This window comes from Rhincodon typus, chromosome 17, assembly GCF_021869965.1.
Source record: "Rhincodon typus isolate 14 chromosome 17, sRhiTyp1.1, whole genome shotgun sequence".
Classification (NCBI taxonomy): Eukaryota; Metazoa; Chordata; class Chondrichthyes; order Orectolobiformes; family Rhincodontidae; genus Rhincodon; species Rhincodon typus.
In genome coordinates, this window is record NC_063348.1 from 55,665,707 (window position 1) to 55,687,487 (window position 21,781).

The following is a 21,781-nucleotide window of genomic DNA, read 5'->3' on the forward strand; positions in this document are numbered from 1 at the left end:
GATGCTGCTTGGCCTGCTGTGTTCATCCAGCTCTGCACCTTGTTGTCTCTGTTGATGATAAACCAAATGCATTTGCTTTGATTGCACCTGGGACGGTTAAATAAGATGCACCTGAAGAATCTAGAGGTATTTCTTCCCCTGCCCTCACCTCAGGTTTCACTGGAATGCTAGAGACTCAGTTCCTTTGACCAAAAATCTAATTTTTTTGAGAATGCTTCATAGTCAAATTAATTTAGAATCCTTACTGTTCAGATCATATACACAGACAATTGAGGTTTAGCTGACATACAGTCATACAGCACTGAAACAGACCATGCAGTCCATGCTAACCATAATCCAAAACTAAACTAGTCCCATCTGCCTGCGCTTGGCCCATATCCCTCCAAACCTTTCCCATTCATGTACTTATCTAAATGTCTTTTAAACGTTGCGACTAGCTGCAACAACCACTTTCTCTGGAAGTTCATTCCACACACGAACCACTCTCTGTGTAAAAAAAATTGCCTCTCGTGTCTTTTTTAAAGCTTTCTCCTCTCACCTTAAAATAAGGAAATAATGATAAAGTCAGGCATTAGGGTGCAGTGAGACTCAAAGTGCCAGAAAGGATCAATAGAGCTTTGAAAGAATTAAAATTCGCTGTTCAATCTCCCATTCCTTCTGATCTGCATTTGTTTATTTAAATTGGAAATAGAGGAGCCTTATGTCAGCTCAAAAGGTTGTGGCATCCAAGCGAGCACAGACGGAAAAAAAACAAACAGAAAGCAGCTTTTGTTTGAATACTTCAAAAACAAACATGCAAACAACAGTGATGAGACATACAGAGAGGTAGGACAAGGTAGACATCAGGTAAGAGCAGAATGCAGAACTCAGTTCAGAACTAATTCGCCTCATTACATGAGATTGACAGACAATGAGTTCGGGAACAGGTTTGTGAAATGAAAATGAACATTTGACAAACACCAACATTGAGAAGTGTCATCCAATTCTCCACAAGGAACCAGGTGCTCTTAATACTGAAGAAAAATGCTTTCATTATTTTCTCTCAAAATATCAAATCGTACTTCTAATTTGATACAGTGCATAAATTACAACAGTTTTGCATATTTAATACTGTCTTTTATCTCTGATCTTAAGCATATGGTAACCATCTGTAGGAGGTACCAGCAGCAGTCTTCCTATAAAGTAGCAGCTGTTTCGATAGGACAATATCATCATCAATTTTCTTTCTAACTGACAGCTGAGCTGGCACAATTTGGAACAGACTCCAGCTAGAGATCTTTTGTCCTGACACAGTTTTTAAGTTGTAGATTATTGTTATTGCCTATTTGCACTGTTCTGATTCCTCTGCAAGAGACAAGAAGGGCAAATGTTTCTGTAATATTTCTATTGTCTGTGGGGGTTCCAGAACAAGGCTGCATGTAAATAACAGCTGTTGTGACGAATAATCTCATCGATTTTCCTTCTCATGGACAGTGTAGGTCCCTCGTTAGCAGCAGATTTCAGGTAGATACACTTTGTGCTTGTTTAGTTTAGTTTGGGATTGCGGTCAACATGGACGATTTGGACCGAAGGCTTGTTTCCATGCTGTATGACTCCATAATCATTGTTGAGATTGAAGGGTCACGACTGCAACATTAAAAGGGTTCACCATTTCGGAGAGAGATGAGGAGCAATCTCCTCACTCAGAGGGTTATAAACCTGTGGAATTCGCAACTCCAGGAGAACTATGAGCACTCAGTCATTGAGCAGCTTCAAGGTTGGGAATGACTGATGTTTTGACTAAAATTAGACTGGGATCAAGGGAGAGAATGACTGATGTTTTGACTAAAAATAGACTGGGATCAAGGGAGAGAATGGAGTTGAAGTCGAAAATCAGGCAAGATCATACTGATTGATGGAGAAGGTACAACAGGCAAATTGTCTTGCCCTGCTCCAGTATCTTATACTCTTATTTTGAACCCTATAGAAAACTCTGCATGAGATTTATGTGCAAACTGTTTCCATAATAATGTCAAATGCCATTCTGACAAAGGAAAGAACCTTGAGGCTAATGGCATAGTCACATTGAAAGTGTCGGGAAATACAGAGGGCTATATCACAACAAGCAGAGAGTTCTGTTGCTAGGAGCTGAGGGACATGTTCTGGCTAAGATACCTGCCCAGCTTTTCTGTAAGCAATGTGCTGCAATCTTTACATTCACACATTATCGCAAATGGGGCATTGCTTCTGTATCAAACCCAAGGCAAACACAGGAAGGATGTTCTCAACGACAGAGGAGTCCAGAACCAGGGCTCACAGTCTAAGGGTACAGAATAGGCCATTGAGGACTGACAATGAGAGAAATTTCTTCACGCAGAGAGTGGGGAACCTGTGGAATTCTTTGTCACAGAAAGTGGTTGAGGCCAAAACATTGAACATTTTGAAGAGGGAGTTAGATACAGTTCTTAGGGCTAAAGGGATCAAGGGATATGGGAAGAAAGTGGGAAACAGGGCACTGAATTAGATGATCTGCCACAATCATAATGAATGGCTGGATGGCCTACTCCTGTTCCTGTTTCCAAGGAATCCACTTCTGAAAGTTCAGTATTCCTTCTGTACAAAGTTTTGACTTAGATCATGTATCAAACTTTCTTTAATAGGATATGAACCAATAACCCTCTGACTCCAAGGCAAGAATGAGACTAAATGAATGAAGTCAAAACTCTATCCACTTAATTATAATTAACAACGAAATGCTCAGTTTGGCTCTATTCATGGAAGTGTCCATAACAACATGGTTTTAGAGCTGGGTGCACAAGTCTCATTCAATCTGGGCACACCGCTTATACAGATACCAGACCAACGCTGTTTCATGAAAGGTACACAACAAGATATGTTAAACAATTCTATTTGAGGAGACCTCCATAGCCAGAGGACCACAGGACTGCATGGTAACTTCAGCCAATTCAGGGGGTTGGTTCACTCAGTTGGCTGGATGGCTGGTTTGTAATGCAAAGTGATGCCAACATTGTGAGTTCAAATCCTATCCCAGCTGAAGTACCTTTAAGGTCCTGCCTTCTCCCCTTTGCCTGAGATGTGGTGACTCTCAGGTTAAACTCATTACCAGTTGTCTCTCTCCCTCTATTGAGAGAGTAGCCCTTGATCCTCTGGGACTATGGCAACTTTACCACACAAATTCCCTAAAGGGGAGTACGCACAAAAAGCATTTCATTGTCTGATGGCCTCTGAATCATGGCAATGCTCCTGGAAATGACCATCATTCTGTATCCCATCCCATACAGGCCATCACTTGTCCCCATCAAATTCAGCCTCATTTATGAATATGTATGGATAATACAAAAAAAAAGTATCTTGGCAATAACAGCATGCAGTTGGTTCCCTGCCCTGATTCCCATCTCTTTCACTCCTCTCTCATGCATTTAGGCAAAGCTCCAATTGGATTTGATTTAGATGACTGCATTCAGTTCTGGGCTCCCCACCTCAGCAGGGAGGTACTGACTGAGACAGAGCTGTGCAGGTTCACCAGATCAATACCAGGTGCACTGAGAAGACTTGTATTCTCTTAAGGTTAGAAGACCAAGGGATGAATGAAAGGATTTGATAAGGTGAATAGAGAAACAGCTTCCTCTGGTGGGAAAGTCCAGCACAAGGGGCATAAATTTTAAAATTACTACAGGGAATCTCACAGGAATACCAAGAACTCCTCTACAATAAGCTGAGACATTGACACAAGAGTAAAAAGAAGGGGAATGAATACATTTCTGCTTCATTTATTCAAAGGATGTGAACGTCACTGGCTAGACCCGCTTTTATTGCCCATCCCTGATTGTCCAGAGGGCAGTTAAAAGTCAACAATGTCACTGCAGGTCTGGAGTATCCAGGCCAGGATTTCACTCCTCTAATGGATGTTCATGAGCCAGGTTGGCTTTGATAACCATTAAATGTGGTTTCGTGGTCATTAAACTGGATTTGTGTTGAATCCAAATTATACCATCTGTTGGACCCACATCCCCAGAACATGAAGCCTAGCTTTCTGGATTAGCCCAGTAACATTACCACTACAATTACCTTTTCCCCTCAAGGTCAGGAAACTTTAAGTCAAGGGCATTAGATTATAAAATTGTGGTAAATTAATGCAAGATTTAAATCAGATTTCATCTATCTGAAAGTCAGAACAGGTTTGAGAGGCTGAATGGCCTCTTCATGTGCTCTCTCAAGCCTCTTGAGCTACAAGAGGTTCCAATTTCACGCATGGCATTCTCAAGTTTTTAATTAGCACTTTGGAAAACATACTGAAGGGCAGTCAACATTAAAATGATAAAAGACAACTTTCCGTTTGATTGAGGAACCAGCAATTGTCAAGCCTGTACAAAATGGGTCACCATTGGATAGTGTGATTGTATGTCACATTTTGTCACCTATTCTTCATTGGGCCTCTAAAACCTTTTCTTAAAGCAGCTATTCATTGAACAGTTGATGTTTCCAGACAATTCTCTACAATAGCCAGTCCATTTTCCTTCAAAATATGAACTAAACTGGCAGAATGCCAGTGGAGATAACTGGATTTGAAATAAACACATTGTTGTCTGTATCAACAAAAACAAAGCAGATAAAGGCTGGCAGCACCTGGTAACGTTTTCAATTTTTGTTTCAAACTTATCAACACGCACCCATGATATACATATATATTGTATGAGTACAATTTCACATCACAATGGATTCAAGTCAAGAGTAGGGGCTAACATTGAAGTGGTTCTGTGAAAAGCTGCTATCTCATGGGGTAGTTCAGGCAATTAGTTTAGAATTAGCGGCGTAGTGGTAATGTCTCTGAGCTCATCATCCAAAGTCCCAGTCTAAAACTCTGAGAACATGGGTTCAAGTCCCATTCTGGCAACTAGAGAAATCTAAATTCAATTAATGAAAATCTGAAATTGAAAGCTAGTGACAGTGACTATCACATTACTACCATCAAATGTTGTAAAAATGCAAGTTCATTAATGCCCTTTAAAAAGGAAGAAATGGGCTGTTTTTACCTAGACTGGCCTACATGTGACTCCACACCCACAACAATGTGGCTGCCTCTGAAATGGCTGAGCAAGCTGCTTCTCTCAAGGATGGGTTACAAAATATTGTCCTTGCCAGCGCCATCTACATCTTATGATAAAACAAAAGACTGGGAAAATGGTTAAGTGCATACTGGAGGAAGAATGAGAATGAATTATTGACAGGATGAGGTATAATAAGGTGGCAGGAGGTTCAGTAAAACAGAAAAAAAATTGGCCAAGGCCTTTTGGGCTGAATAGCGTGCTTTTATGTTGTAAAATTCTGCACAGTTCTGTGATAAAGTGATTCTTGGGCTCAGAGAACCTCTGAACAGCTCTTGGTCGGATTGCCAGGAAGATCACTTATGAAGTCATCTATGCAGGAGTTTCACAGGGTAATGTCCGAAACCCAGGCATCTTCAAATACCTTCTCTCCATTATAAGGTCAGAAGTGGGGGTATTCGCTGATGATTGCACAACCTTCAGCACCATTCGTGACTCCTCAGATTCTGAAGCAGTCCATGTTCAAATGCAACAAGATCTGGACAATATCCAGGCTTGGGCTGACAAGTGACAAGTAACATTTATGCCTTAGAAGTGGCAGAGAATTATCATAAAAGACAATGTAACCATTTCACCTTACTATCCTCCATTACCAACACCCTGGGGTCACTGCTGTTTGGAGCCTTAACTGAACAAGCCTAATGAACACTGTGGCTATGAGAGCAGGTCAGACGCTGGGATTTCGATGGCAAGTAATTCACAACCAAGGAAGTGTTGTGGAGTAGAAAGAGGCCATTTGGCCCATCATGAGGGCACCACGTCTATTAGCTGGTGTCAATCTCCTGCTTTAACCCCATAATCCTGCTCACTGTTTCTATCCAAATATCATTCACTGCCATCTTGTATACATTGACTCCTCAAAGCCTGACCATCATCTACAAGGCTCAAGTCAGAAATGTGATGGAATACTCCCTACTTGCCTGGCCGAGTGCAAAGGAAACCAGGTGTGCATCTTCATAAGTCACTAAAAACTAGCATACAGATGCAATCAACAATTTACAAGGTAATGGTATGTTAGCCTTTGTCACAAGAGTATTTGAGTACAGAAGTACAGCAGCGGCAGGAGAGAAAGTTTTCAGGCTCTTGGACCATCTGCTTCTATCGTCATATCCTTTGTTTAATTTTTTTTTAAGTTCATCTTACCTCCTTTTGGCAGTTTTGGGTAAGGAAGGCAGCACCGAGAGGTTGCTACAGCGGAGAATGTGGCGAGAACCCAGCCAGTCCTCATGGCTGCGTCCTGGTGGGTCACTCGACCTGGCTGCTTCGAGGTAGGTCCAGGCCCGGGATTCCAATGACCGGCCTTGGAGCCCTTTTTGGTGGCTTTGGCAGTGGATTTACTTGGCATCAGTCTGTGACTCCATGCAGTTTTTCTTCAGCATCGTGGGGGGTCCGAATGTCCAGGATTCCACCGGGGGGCGGGGATCTGGTTCTCAGGTCCAGAGCTGTGTTTGTTTGTTAATTATACTATTGTGGAAGGGTTGTTATTCTGAACTTTTTATCTCTTTGTTTTTCTAATTTTTTACTATGATTTTGTACTTTTGAAGGTGTGTAATACTGGACTTTTTCCTTATTTATTTCTCTATTTTTTCCCCTGAGAATTTGTATTCAAGAATCTGCACCTAAGTACCTTTGTATCTAAGATGGCACCATCAGTGGCAACTTGTAAACTTTTCACTGTACTCGTGTGAGTACATGTGACAATAAAGCTAATTCATAGAAGTAAAGTCTTGCTTCAATTGTAAAGACCTCGTCTGGAACTGCACCTCAACTACTGTGTACTGTTTTGTCACTTACGTAAGGAAGGATATACATCCCGTAGAGAAAGCAGAAGGTCACCAGACTGATGACTGGGATGCAGGGATTATCTATGATGACCTACTAAGGGCCGGTATTCTCTGAAGTTTAGAGACTCAGATGTGGCCGTCTCATAGAAACTTAGAAAAAATCTTCGAAGTCTCAACAGGATCAATACAGAAAGGATGTTTCCCTAGCTATGGATCTAGGAGCAGGGGATAGTTTCAAAAGAAAAGACAAGCTATTTCAGATGAATATGAGGAGAAACTCTCTCACAGAGGCTGGCGAATCTTTGGAATTCTGTACTCAGAGGGTGGTAAAATCTCAAATGTTAAGTTTCAGAGGGAAATTGCTCAATTTTTATTGACTGATGATATGAGGGATGTGAAGATTGTAATGGGAATATCATGCATATGATGTAGATGATCAGCCATGACAAAATGAATGATGGAGCATGTTTGAGGGGCTGAATAGTCTTTTCCTGCTCCTATTATCCAACAAGGTTCAAGAAGCACAATACCATCCAGGTGAAAGCAGCCTAGGAATCTTCAACCTTCACTCCCTTCACCATCAATGGACATGGGTAGCAATGTGTACCATCTACAAGACACACAGCAACAACTCACCAAAGCTCTTTCAACGGCACCCTCCAAACCCATGACCCCCCACCTGAAAAGGATAAGATGTGGACGTGCTGGTGTTGGACTGGGGTGAACAAAGTCAGAAGTCACACGACACCAGGTTATAGTCCAACAGGTTTATTTGAACCTGACGAAGGAGCAGTGCTCCGCAAATTTATGATTTCAAATAAACCTGTTGGAGTATAACCTGGTGTCGTGTGGCTTCTGACTTTAAAAAGGACAAGGGCAGCAAAAAAGATGGGAACACCAGCTGCAAGTTCCCCTCCAAGACTCAACTATCCTGACTTGGAACTACTATCACAGATACTTCACAGTTGCTAGGTAAAAATCCTGGAGCTAACAGCACAGTGGATGTACCTACACCATGAGGACTGTTGTAAGTGTACCTTTCCTTTAAGAGGGTTCATCTTTAAAGGGTGACATGTGCCATGTACACACCATGCTGTGACCCTGCCTGCAGGTCTGTAAGCTGCTATGCTGAAATTAGTTGGTTTTCTGTAATGCATGCGTCGTAACTGGGAATGTGTTTTAAATAAACCAATACACAGAATTAACCAATCCCTAAATGAGCATTCACTATTAAACTATTCCGATTAACAACGTAACAACCTCCTTCTCAAGAGCAATTAGGGATGGGCAATAAATATTGACTAGTCTTCGACACACACGTCCACCTGACTAATTGAAGGAAGGAAGAGAAAAATTGGTTAATCCCACTCCAGAATTATTTTGTAGGTTAAGCAATCATTCAGTGATGCAAGGAGAAACTTGCAAGATTTGCAACCACAATCACATCTTCCTTTGCAAGGCCAGTTGTCATGGACACACAGCCTCACACCAATACACTGCAAGACACAGGAATCCAAAATGGGAAAGAGGGCAGAAATATGATTAATTCTAAAATGTTATAAGTAGTGTTTCGGAAAATAGGTCAAGCTACCTGTTCAAGCCGTCATCAAATGCTATTATTGGAAGTTGACAGCATCAGGTACATTACAACAGTAGTTATGGCACTGAGCTAGCAACTTCAGGGTTGAAAGTTTAAACCATACCAGGGCAAGTGGGAAAATTCAACTCATTACATCTGTCAGCTTGTGACTAGCTGGTGCTTCAGTGCAACTAGCTAAGTTAGTACATAAGGTCTCTTAAGGAGAAAATGCCACCCATCCTTTGTATGATCTAACCGACAACATATTTGTCATCAGTGACATCCAGCGTACTGTGAAAAGGGTAAACTTTCCCTCTTCATGCTTGTCAACCTGAACATAACCTTTAAGGTGGGTAACCATTACCATTCTCCTTCAAAACCTTTCTGGTCATCCAGTGGGATGGAACTGCTCTCAATTGGATCAAGTCTTCACTATCCAATAGCAACCACAGTATCATTTATAAACAAACACTAGGAGCAGGAGTAGGCAATTCAACCAATGAGGCTGCACCACCATTTAACACGATTGTGGCTGATCTCATCTCGGCTTTCCAGTCTCCTTTATTCACTCACGGGATGTGGGCGTCACTGACCAGGCAGCATTTATTGTCCATCGCTAATTGCCCAGAGGGCAGTTATGAATCAACCACATTGCTGTGGGTCTGGAGTCACACGTAGGCCAGGCCAGGTAAGGATGGCAGTTTCCTTCCCTAAAGGACCAGATATATTTCCGACAATCAGCAATGGATTTACGGTCATCATCAGACTCTTAATTCCAGCTATTTATTGAATTCAAATTCCACCAATCTGCCGTGGTGGGATTTGAACTCAGGTCCCCAGAACATCATCTGGGTCTCTGGATTAACAGTCCAGCAATGATACCACTAGGCCATTGCCTCCCCATAGCCCTTTAATCCATTCCTAATTAAAAATCTATCTTCTCCTTAACATTTATTCAGTACCCACTTCATTTTGACGTAGTGAATTCCACAGATCCAAAACCGTTTCCTCCTTATCCCAGTCGCAGTGGCTTCCCCTCCATCACCATGACCTGAGCTGGCCTCCCCGAGGATCTATCTTTGCCACCTCCCCACCCACCTTCTACTTCTCATCTACATGTTGCCCTTTGGAGGGCACTAGCTATGAAGAGAGGTTGAGTAGATTAGGATTATTAACATTAGAAAGACGGAGGTTGAGGGGGGACCTGATTGAGGTCTACAAAATCATGAGAGATATAGACAGGGTGCAGAGCAAGCAGCTTTTTCCCAGTGTGGGGGACTCAATTACTAGGGGTCACGATTTCAAAGTGAGAAGGGAAAAGTTTAAGGGAGATATGCGTGGAAAGTTCTTTACGCAGAGGGTGGTGGGTGCCTGGAACGTGTTGCCAGTGGAGGGGTAGAGACGGGCACAATAGCGTCATTTAAGATGTACCTAGACAGATACATGAATGGGGCAGGGAGCAGAGGGATACAGATCCTTGGAAAATAGGCGATAGGTTTAGATAGAGGATCTGGATCGGCGCAGGCTTGGAGGGCCGAAGGGCCTGTTCCTGTACTGTAATTTTCTTTGTTCTTTGTTCTAACACTAAAAAGGATCAGCTAGAAATGCAGCATCAAAATTCAGCTAACCACACTTCCCATCATTTTCAACTCCATTCTTGCTAAAGTTATTATAAAACAAAAGAACTGTAGATTATGGAGATCTGAAACAAACACATTGAAAGCTGGAGAAACTCAGAAGGTCTGGCAGCATGTGTGGAGATGGAAACAGACTTAACGTTGAGTTTGATAATGACTCTTCTTCAAGCCACTGTTCTGACAAAAGGGTCACAGGGCTCGAAACATTATCTGTATGACTTTCTCTGTACAGATGCTGGCACATCTACCGAGTTTCTCCAGCACTTTGTTACGATTTATCTGCTGGCTTCTCCAACACTCAGTATTAAACAGAAATATTCTTCAATTAAATAATAGGAAGATCAAAGTAATTGTCTTCAGACCCCACAAATTCTAATGCTTCTTCACCAGCTTGACTGTTGCAAAAATTTGGCATCATATTTGACGCCAAAATTAGTTTTTGATCACATATCCTCATCATTATTAAGGGGAGCTATTCCCACCTCTAACATCCACCAATGCTGTCCCTGCATTAGATAATCTGCAGTTGAAACACTTATCCATTCCTTTGTTACCTCCAGATTGGACTACTGCAAAACACCTTGGCCAACCTCCCATATCAATCCTCCGTAAACTTTGGGTCATCCAAAAGACATTCACTCATTTCCCACTTTGCTCACTCAGTGGTTCCCGATAATGCAAGAGCTAGTTTTTAATTTTCATCTTTGCTTTGAAATCCATCCATGCTTACACTGCTCAAGATCTCTTAAATCCCCTCCAACTGCATCACCCCCAGGGATACATGAACATCCATAATTTTCACCTTTTGAACCACCCCGATTTTAAACACTTTACTATGTGTGGCTTTGTCTAGCCCCTAAACTACAGAACTTTCTCCCTAAAAGTGTCTCTCTACCTCGCTCTCCTCTTCTACAATGCTCCTTAAAATTTACATCTTTGGCCAAGTTATCGGATACATGCCTTAACTTCTCTATATGTGGTTGAGTGTCAAATTGTGCTTTGTATAGTCCCATGAAGCATCGGAAACATGGAAAAGAGGTACAAGAGTAGGCCATTCAGCCCTTCAAGCCTGCCCACCATTCTAAATGATCATGGCTGATCATCTAACTCAGTATGCTGTTTCCGCTTTCTCCCCATATCCTTTGATCCGTTTATCCCGAAGAATAATACCCAAGCACTCTTGGACATTATATAAATGCAACTTGTTTCATTCGCTTTGGCCCAAACAAGCTTCTATCAATCACACAACACTTTAGAGTCATCTATAAGCAGTCCCTAACATTGGAAGGCTATCACCCAATCCTTCCCAGGTAAGAAAATGAGGCTGTTGTAAAATGTCATTATCCAGTGGATTTTCTACAACGCCTTTTTGTGCTTCAAAATATGGACATGTCCCACTTCGTTTTTTACATGATTTCAAAGCATGCAACGCCAACAACACTTAAGAAACTTGACACTATCCAGGACAAAGCAGCCCACATCCACAGACGTTCACACCCTCCACCAGTGACACCTGATAGCAGCAGTATGTACCAATTACAAAGTGCACTGCACCAATTCACCAAGGCTCCTAGAGCACCTTCGCTACCCATGACCATCTAGTGGAGATGCCAGTGTTGGACTGGGTGGACAAGGTCAAAAACCACATGACACCAGGTTGTAGTCCAACAAGTTTATTCGAAAACGCCTGACACTATGCCTGAGGAAGGAGCTGAGCTTCGAAAGCTTGCATTTTCAAATAAACCTGTTGGACTATAACCTGACCATGACTATCGAGAAGGATAAGGGAAGCAGATACATGGAAACACCACCATTTGCGAGTTTTCCTTCAAGCCACTCACCATCCTGATTTAGAAACCTATCACTGTTCCTTCACTGTCATTGGGGCAAAATCCCAGAAGTCTCTCCTTAGCAGCATTGTGGGTCTACCCAAACCAAATGGACTGCACCAGTTCAAGAAGACAGCTTGATGGCAATTAGTGATGGACATTAAATGCTGGCCCAGCTGGCGATGCCCACATCCCCCGAATGCATTTTTTAAAAAGCCTTCTTTGATTAGGGCGGCATGGTGCCTCAGTGGTTGGCACTGCTACCTCACAGCACCAGGAACTTGAGTTCAATTCCAGCCCTTGGTGATGGTCTGCGTGGAGTTTGCACATTCTCCCTGTGACTGCATTGGTTTCCTCCTCCAGTCCAAAGATGTGCAGGTTAAGTGGATCGGCCATGCTAAATTGCCCGTAGCTTTCAGGCATGTGCAGGCTCGGTGGGTTAGCCATGGAAAATGCAGGGTTACAGGGATAGGGTGGGATGCTCTTTGGAGGATTGCTGTGGACTTGATGGGCCAAATGGCCTGCTTCCACACTGTCGGGATTCTGTGATTATTAAAAATCCCTATGTGGTACGTATGCCAAAACATCTACTTGCAATCAGTTTTTCAGCTTAGTAAAACAGCAATTTTGAAATGACCCAGACAGAAACAGCTGTCCTGTTGCACATTTCTAAGATGTTCCTATTGTTAATTCAGTGGTGCTTCATCCAGACAGCTCACACCCAGTAGCTGGTGAAACGCAGCACTGAAATGCAAGATCAGAGTAACATGCTTTCTCGCCAGCAGAAATCCTTGGCAGGAGTGTACACACTTCCCACACTGCCTCCCCCAACTCATCAGCATTTTCTATCTTTGAACGCACCAAGTTTAAAAAAGAGACATGGGAAAGCAATTGCACAATATTGAAAACAAATAATGTACCAACTGTCTCGCTGTTGTAAAACACAGGGAAAAGTAATGACACCAGATAAATTGTTTCTGTTCCAGAACTCATTTCTCAATTTCCAATTGCATTATTTTGAATGATAATATTTCTGTTGATTACCCAAATGGTAAACAGACTCTTAAACCAAGAGAACAGCCACATGAATATTTGCAATAATTGCCATGAAATATTATGACGTGGAACAAACATAGCTTTAAATCAACCAGTTATCAAGAACTCAACAGGTTAATGCTGGTATTTTATTACATCTTTGTGGCTGCATTATAATTGAAATGTGTAAGTAGACTGTAGAATGCCACTGTAAGGTAGTGGTTCAGCTCAATTAAATGAATTTGGATCTTATTGCCTACCTTAAATAGTCCATGTCTATTGCTTCGTTGACCAAGCCATAAACTGATTCCTGGTTTGAGATTGGTCTGCGGAGGATCAATGATACGTTCATAAATCCTGTGGAAAAGAGGACATATGTTTTGTTCAGTTCAAAAGTCAGCAACAGGTTCAAACAAAAAATACCTTATAACAATAGATGAGTGAGTCATCAATATTCTACCTGAATAAGTGAATGACAAGGCAGATCTTTTTTTCTCGCCTTCCAATTGCGGTGTTCAAAATGGATGTGTCATCTTTTCAATCAATCTATCGTAAAACACTATACAGTTTTCACAGCCATCATCCATCACCCAACATGTAGGTGAGCAGATGATAGGATTCTTTCACAGCTTTGAAACTTTCATCAGGTTAAAACTTTTGAGTGAATCACTTCCACAGGTTTCAAGTGCCATCTCATTTCTTTCAAAGTATGAAACTAGAAAGCAAACTGAAGCCTCTTCCACGCTGAAGTATATCTACCCTTCTTTATAAAAGAATATTGTCCTCATTCATCTTCAACTTTCAGTTATGAGGCAACAGAGCAGAGCTAGAATCAAATCAAAAAGATAATACTAAAGCAAAATATGGCAGATGCTGGAAATCTGAAATAGAAACAAAAAATGCTAGCTATGCTTCATCGACAGTCTATCCATCATCTCCAACTTTCACTCCCTCCATCGCTGATGCACAGCGGCACCAACAAGATGCACTACAGCAACACATCAAAGTCCCTTTGACGGCACCTTCAAACGCATGACCACTACCATATAGAAGGACAAGGGCAGCAGATACACAGGAACATTAGCCCCTGCAAGTTCCCCTCCGAGCCACTCACCATACTGACTTGGAAATATTTCACTGGTCTTTCAGTTTTGCTGTGTCAAAATCCTGGAACTCTCTCCCTGGCAGCACTGCGAATGTCACTAGACCCCCAAGGACTGCAATAGTTCAAGGAGGCAGCTCACTACCCTCTAGTCCAGGGCAATTGGGAATGGGCAATAAATGTTGGCCCAGCCAGCACATTTCATGAATGCTGATCAGGCCTGGCAGCAGTTATGATGAGAGAAAGGCGAGTATAATTTCAGGTCAATAACATTGCATTCGGAATAACCTCGAAAAGATAATCCATTACAGTTTTCCACGGCTACAAATTTCACTTTTAGATTTGAAAAGAGAATTAAAAATGAATGAGGAGGAAAAATTATATCTTGCGTCATTCTGATAAAAAGCTTTCAAAAGTGTGTTTTGTTTCATTGATTTGCAGTATTTAGGCATTGCTGACAAAGCTAATGTTTCTGACCTGAGATTCCATGATTTGTGGTGGCGTGCGTCCTTTGTGAAATGTTAGAAAAAGATATGTATTTGTATAGCTCCTTTCCACAACTTCTGGATGCCCCAAAATGCCTTTAAGCTGCAGTTATGGCTGCAATACTGGAAAGACTTGTTACCAGGGATAACAAGGTGTAGAGCTGGATGAACACAGCAGGCCAAGCAGCATCAGAGGAGCAGGAAGGCTGACGTTTCGGGCCAAGACCCTTCATCAGAAATGGGGGAGGGGAAGGGGGTTCTGAAATAAATAGGGAGAGAGGGGGAGGCGAATAGAAGATGGATAGAGGAGAAGATAGGTGGAGAGGAGACAGACCGGTCAAAGAGGCGGGGATGGAGCCAGTAAAGGTGAGTGTAGGTGGGGAGATTGGGAGGAGATAGGTCAGTCCAGGGAGGACGGACAGGTCAACGGGGCAGGATGAGGTTAGTAGGTAGGAGATGGGGGTAGGGCTTGAGGTGGGAGGAGGGGATAGGTGGGAAGAAGGACAGGTTAGGGAGGTGGGGACAAGCTGGACTGGTTTTGGGATGCGGTAGGGGGAGGGGAGATTTTGAAGCTTGTGAAGTCCACATTGATACCATTGGGCTGCAGGGTTCCCAAGCGGAATATGAGTTGCTGTTCCTGCAACCTTCAGGTGGCATCGTTGTGGCACTGCAGGAGGCCCAGGATGGACATGTCGTCTGCGGAATGGGAGGGGGAGTTGAAATGGTTCACGACTGGGAGGTGCAGTTGTTTATTGCGAACCGAGCGTAGGTGTTCTGCAAAGCGGTCCCCGAGCCTCCGCTTGGTTTCCCCGATGTAGAGGAGGCCACAACGGGAACAGCGGATGCAGTATACCACATTGGCAGATGTGCAGGTGAACATCTGCTTGATGTGGAAAGTCTTCTTGGGGCCTGGGATGGGGGTGAGGGGGCAGGTGTAGCACATCCTGCGGTTGCAGTGAAATGTGCCGGGTGAGGTGGGGCTGGAGGGGGAGTATGGAGCGGACGAGGGAGTCACGGAGAGACTGGTCCCTCCGGAAAGCAGATAAGGGTGGGGAGGGAAAAATGTCTTTGGTGGTGGGGTCGGATTGCAGATGGCAGAAGTGTCGGAGGATGATGCGTTGGATCCGGAGGTTGGTGGGGTGGTACGTGAGGATGAGGGGGATTCTGTTTTGGTTGTTATTGCTGGGAGGGGGTGTGAGGGAGGAGTTGCAGGAAATGCAGGAGACACAGTCGAGGGCGTTCTCGACCACTGAAGGGGGGAGTTTGCAGTCCTTGAAAAACGAGGACATCTGAGATGTACGGGAGTGGAATGCCTCATCCTGGGAGCAGATGCGGCGGAGGTGAAGGAATTGGGAATAGGGGATGGCATTTTTGCAGGAAGGTGGGTGGGAGGAGGTGTATTCTAGGTAGCTGTGGGAGTCGGTGGGTTTGAAATGGATATCGGTTTCCAGGTGGTTGTCGGAGATGGAGACAGAGAGGTCCAGGAAGGAGAGAGAGGTATTGGAGATGGTCCAGGTGAACTTAAGGTTGGGGTGGAAGGTGTTGGTGAAGTGGATGAACTGTTTGAGCTCCTCGTGGGAGCATGAGGCGGCGCCAATACAGTCATCAATGTAACAGAGGAAGAGGTGGGGTTTAGGGCCAGTGTAGGTACGGAAGAGGGATTGTTCCACGTAACCTACAAAGAGGCAGGCATAGCTTGGGCCCATGCGGGTACCCATGGCTACCCCCTTTGTCTGTAGGAAGTGGGAGGAATTGAAAGAGAAGTTGTTGAGGGTGAGGACGACGTAACCTACAAAGAGGCACATAGCCTATCATTACACACCCCCTGTTGTTCGTCACTAACAGTCCCCATTAACAACTATTCACCCTCCCAGCCTGATCGTTAGCAACTCCTTTGTCTGTCCAACTGTCTTCCTCTCTCTTGGGGCTCTATCCTATCATTTACTCCCTACCCCACCCAACTCACTATTGTCTGCAAATAAACTGACATTTCCCCAGCCACCATCAGTTCTGAGGAAGGGTCACCGGAACCGAAGTGTTAACTCTGACTTTTCCTTCACAAATGCTGCCAGACCTGCTGAGCTTTTCCAGCAACTTTTTTTTTGTTCCTGGAAAGCATGCAGTCAGTTTGTGGATGGAACACTCCCACAGGCAGCAATGTGATAAAGGATCAGTAAAATAAAACAACACACTGCAGATGCTGGAAACCTGAAACAAGAACAGAGATTGCTGGAGAAACTCAGCAGGTCTGGCAGCATCTGTGGAGGGAAAGCAGAGTTAATGTCATGAGTTCAGTGAGGTTAGATGTTCTTCAGAACACACTCTTTTGATGAATGGTCACTGGACCCGAAAAGTTAACTCTGCTGTCTTTGCACAGGTGCAGCCAGACCTGCAGAGTTTCTCCAACGTTTTTGTTTCAGATTTCCACCATCCACAATATCACCTTCTTATTTGAGCCACCTTGTTCACTGATGGCCTTTAGGGAAACAGATCTGCCATCCTTACCTGGTCTGGCCTACATGCGACTTCAAAACACAGCAAATGTGGTTGACTCTTAAGTCCTTTTGGTCAATAAATGCTGGCCTCGCCAGCAACACCCACATCCCAAGAAAGAATAAAGGAAACCTTCATTGCATTTCAAAAGAAGCTTGGGCTGAAGTCTGCCAGGCCAAACAGCTGGAAAGTGAATTGTGAATTTGGACACGGGGTAGGCTATTCGACTGTAGAATTAGCACTTCTTTGGCTAGGACATGCACACTGGGCCAAATGGCAGAAATGGTTTCCATCCAAGATTGTTATTGGAAGTAGGGGAGCATACTGTGGGATGTCCAAACTATAATCTTTCACGGTTTCCTAGATACAGGAGTCCCTCTGGTTTGGAAAATTGCATGTTATAGGAACGATATTAGTAAGCTGGAGAGGGTTCAGAAGAGATTTACCAGGATGTTGCTGGGTATGGAAGGTTTGAGTTTATAGAAAGGCTGGATAGGCTGGGACTTTTTTCCCTGGAGCATAGGAGGTTGAGAGGTAATCTTACGGAAGTTTATAAAATAATGAGGGGTATAAATAGGGTTAATGGTAAGTGTCTTTACCCGAGGATGAGGGATTTCAAGACAAGGGGCATATTTTTAAGGTGAGAGGAGAGACATTTAAAAAAGACATGAGGAGCAAGTTTTTTTTTTAAACACACAGGGTGGTTCATATGTGGAATGAATCTCCAGAGGAAGTGATGGATATAGGCAGTTACAATGTTTAAAAAGACACTTAGATAAGTACATGAATAGGAAAGGTTTGGAGGGATATGGGCCAGGAGCAGGCAGGTCGGACTAGTTTAGTTGGGATTATGTTGAGCATGGACTGGTTGGACCAAAGGGTCTGTTTCTGTGCTGTATGACTCCAAGAGTCTATGTCACTCTGCTTTTTAAGAAAGGTGAAAGAGGAAAACCAGGGAATTACAGGTAAGTTAGCCTAGCGTCTGTGGTGGGGAAACTGTGGGAGTCTCTCATCAAAGATGGGGTAAATGAACACCTTATAAATTTCCAGTTAATCAGCAAAAGCCAGCATGGCTTCATGACAGGTAGGTAATGCCTAACAAACCTCACTCAATTTTTTGAAGAGGTATCTGAGGTAGTGGACAGGGAATGTCTGTGGATGTTGTTTATATGGATTCCACAATGTATTTGATAAAGTCCCACATAAGAGACTGTAAGCTAAGGTGGAAGACGGCAGGATTGAAGACAAATTACTGACATGCCTGGGAAATTGATTGGCTGGTAGGTGACACAACGTAGATACTCAAATTGGCAGAATGTGACCAATGGTGTCCCTCAAGGATCTGTGCTGGGTCCTCAATTATTCACATTATTTATGAATAACTTGGATAATGGCATAGAAAATCATATATTCAAATTTGCTGATGACACAAAGTTAAGGTGGCATTGTAGACAGAGTGTAAATGATAGCATTAAATTACAAAGGGATATGGATAGACTAAATAAATGGGCAAAACTATGGCAGGTGGTGTTCAATGTGAACAAGTGCCAGGTTTCCCATTTTAGACCGCAAGAAAATAGATCAGGGTACTTTTGAAATGGCATGATGTAAATACAGTGTATATCTAAAGAGACTTCAGGGTTCAGGTGCATTGAACTATAAAATGTCACAAACAATTGCTGTAAATAATCCAGGAAGCTAACGGAGTGCTGACCTTTATATATCGAGGACTGGAGTACAAGGATGCAGAAGTTATGCTGCAGTTATACAAAACCCTGGTTAGACGCCACTTAGAGTACGGTGAGCAGACCTGGGCACCACAACTTAGGAAGGATATGTTGGCTTTGGGAGTGAGTACAGCATAGGTTTACAAGGATGATACCAGGACTTCAGGAGTTAGGTTATGAAAAGAGATTGTACAAATTAAGCCTGTTTTTTTTTTAGAATTTAGAACTAGAACATAGAACAGTACAGCACAGTACAGGCCCTTCGGCCCACGATGTTGTGCCAAACTTTTACCCTAATCCTAAGATCTATCTAACCTCCACCCCTACCTTATACTATCAACCGTATGCCTATCTAATAGCCGCTTCAATGCCCCTAATGAAGCCGACTCCACTACCCTCTCCGGCAATGCATTCCACGCCCCGACCACTCTCTGAGTAAAGAACCTACCTCTGACGTCTCCCCTATGTCTACCTCCACTCACCTTAAAACTATGTCCCCTCATAATAGCTACAAAATTTAGAAGGTTAAGGGCTGAGAAGCCCAGAACAGGACACTGGCGTGGACTGGTTTAGCCTGGAGTGGGATTCTGGCTGTGGCATGGTGTGGATCAGTGTTGCCCGGAGCGGGAGTGTACCAAAGAAGGAAGGAAGGGTTGGACTCTCTTTAATTTAACTTTCTTTATTTCTTCTTTTATTTTAAGTTAATGTGAATGGTGCCTATGCATGTCAATGGTACGCACTTTTCACAGTATTTTATATTGAATACGTGACAATAAATGATTCAATTCAATTTGAATCTTCAAGATATTAACAGGCAAAGACAGAGCGGATGATGATAAACTATGTTCCACTGGTTAAAGATTGTAGAATTAGGGAGCATAGTCTGACAATTAGGACAAGGCTCTTCGGGAGAGATATTAGGAAGCACTTCTACACACAAAGGGTGGTGGAGGTTTGTAACTCTCTTCCACAGACAGCAGTGGATGCAGAATCAGTTGTTGATTTTAAATCCAAGATAGATACATTTTTGTTCAGAAAAGACCATAAGACATAGGAGCAGAAATTAGGCCATTCGGCCCATCGAGACTACTCTGTCATTCAATCATGGCTGTTAAGTTCCTCAACCCCATTCTCCTGCTTTCTCCCCATAACCCTTAATCCCCTTGACAATCAAAAAGGTATTAAGGGATATGGGCCAAAGGCAAATACATAGAGTTAGGCCACAGATGAGCCATGATCTCATTGAACAGCCGGACCCGCATGAAGGGCTGAATGTTCTGTTTCTGTGTTCCTATAAATCATTACTGTGGTACCATGGCAGCCTCGAGCTTTGTGCTCAAGTCTCCAGAACAAGTCATGAATCCACAATCTCATGACTCAATGGGCAAGGGTATGCTGCCAAATAAACTACAGTTCATATAGAATGATGCAACAGAGTGGTGTGTTTGCCTCTTCAGAGGCAATTAGGGTCAACCACAGCAGGGTGAAACTGGAGTCCCACTACATCTGCCCAAATAAAGAAATGATCAAAGCATACAGGTGAATCAGCTGAATCCTTTACATCAATCCTACAGACTCATGATCACTTTACCGATACCAAAAAACCAAACACAAATTCTCAAGGTGGGACCTGGCCTCCCAAAGCCTGGCTTATTAATCTAGGGCATTAGATCACTAGCCTAGTAACACAGCTCCTACACAACACAGCACTACTTATTGCAGAGATTTCAGTTACTCTCAACGAGCTTTGTAAGATACTGCTGAAGCCCATCACTTGTGAAATTACCTTTGCTGCCTTAATATTAAGGCTAGATGGATTATACAAATTCTGTGTGGGACTGCAGTCCTCAGCTAGACTTATTCACAGTTCTTGGCATGAACATATGCCATTCTAATCCACAAGGCATAGCTAACTGTGCACAGCTTTCATTGACACAAAGAATAAAAAAAAGCAGAGACACTTGTCACGAAATGAACTCAATAGCAAGTTATACATTTTTCTTTCCATAAGGGCTTAATCTTCTTTGTCCCTGAAATAAACCTTGAAGGGAGTATGGTAAAGCATGGTAGTGGAGAGGCAAAAAGGGGCAGCAGGGACAGGAGTCTGGGCTGCGGGTAAACATTCTTGGTCCTCTTGGCCCACAAGCAGTGCTTTGAAGATATTTTTCTCATGCTTGAAGCTGAACTTCTCTCACTTTAGCTGCCAGAAAAAGATCGCATCAGTAGCTCCAGATTTGGGGCCCTCATGTTGCTAATGATAAATAATTCAAGGCACTAGATACCTTTTTGATTCAATGTGTAACTCCACAAAAGGTCAGACCACTCAAATTATACCTGCACTTTGTAGCTCTCTGCAACAAAGTGCCCACATTGTTCACCTCATTGCACTATGCAGCATTACAGCAAGGAAAAGTTCTTTTGTTCACTCTCCTGGTGAAAAATTTGAAAGATCTTCCTCACACAACCCACCTGTCCAATTATCATTGCATCATACAGGACAAGACGTGGCAATTCAGCCCATCGTATACCTGGAAGGACTGTCAATTGCCCACACTCCCCATTGCTCTCAGAAACTGGGATATAGTGTTAAACATTTTTCTTTGATAAACAAAATCATATTAGCGTGGAAAAGTTGCAGCAAAAAGAATATAACATCCAAACAGTCAACAACATAATTCCAAATGGATGCACATGGTTTCAAAGTTACATTGCAGCTTTGATTTCTCCAATTCTAGTATTTGATAATAACAGTAAACCATTGTTTTAATGTGGCATCCAAACACAGGAAAATGAACCAAGAGCTGACACAGAAGCAAGATCAGCCAAAAGTCAATGGCAGGTCAAGGAAGGAGATATCAAGAAGGAAAAACTGAAGCTTCCTCAAAGAGGGCATATTCAAGAATATAGGCCTTGACCCCAACAGGTTCCTTGCTCTGGATTCAGCCTGAGTTATAGACTTTATGTCCAGGGGCAAAAAAGCCACAGGATCAATTTATTTGCAACCA

At 43.0% G+C, this 21,781-nt stretch overlaps 1 protein-coding gene across 2 annotated transcripts in view; it reads right to left on the reverse strand.

The window, feature by feature from the left end:
* LOC109924430 (protein kinase C-binding protein NELL1-like) overlaps positions 1-21,781 on the reverse strand; it is a 219,048-nt gene that overhangs the window by 137,740 nt on the left and 59,527 nt on the right. For both annotated transcript variants that reach the window (XM_048607080.1, XM_048607078.1), the window contains exon 5: positions 13,230-13,326. In XM_048607080.1, the coding sequence (XP_048463037.1) occupies positions 13,230-13,326 (97 nt within the window). The remainder of the gene's footprint in view (positions 1-13,229; positions 13,327-21,781) is intronic.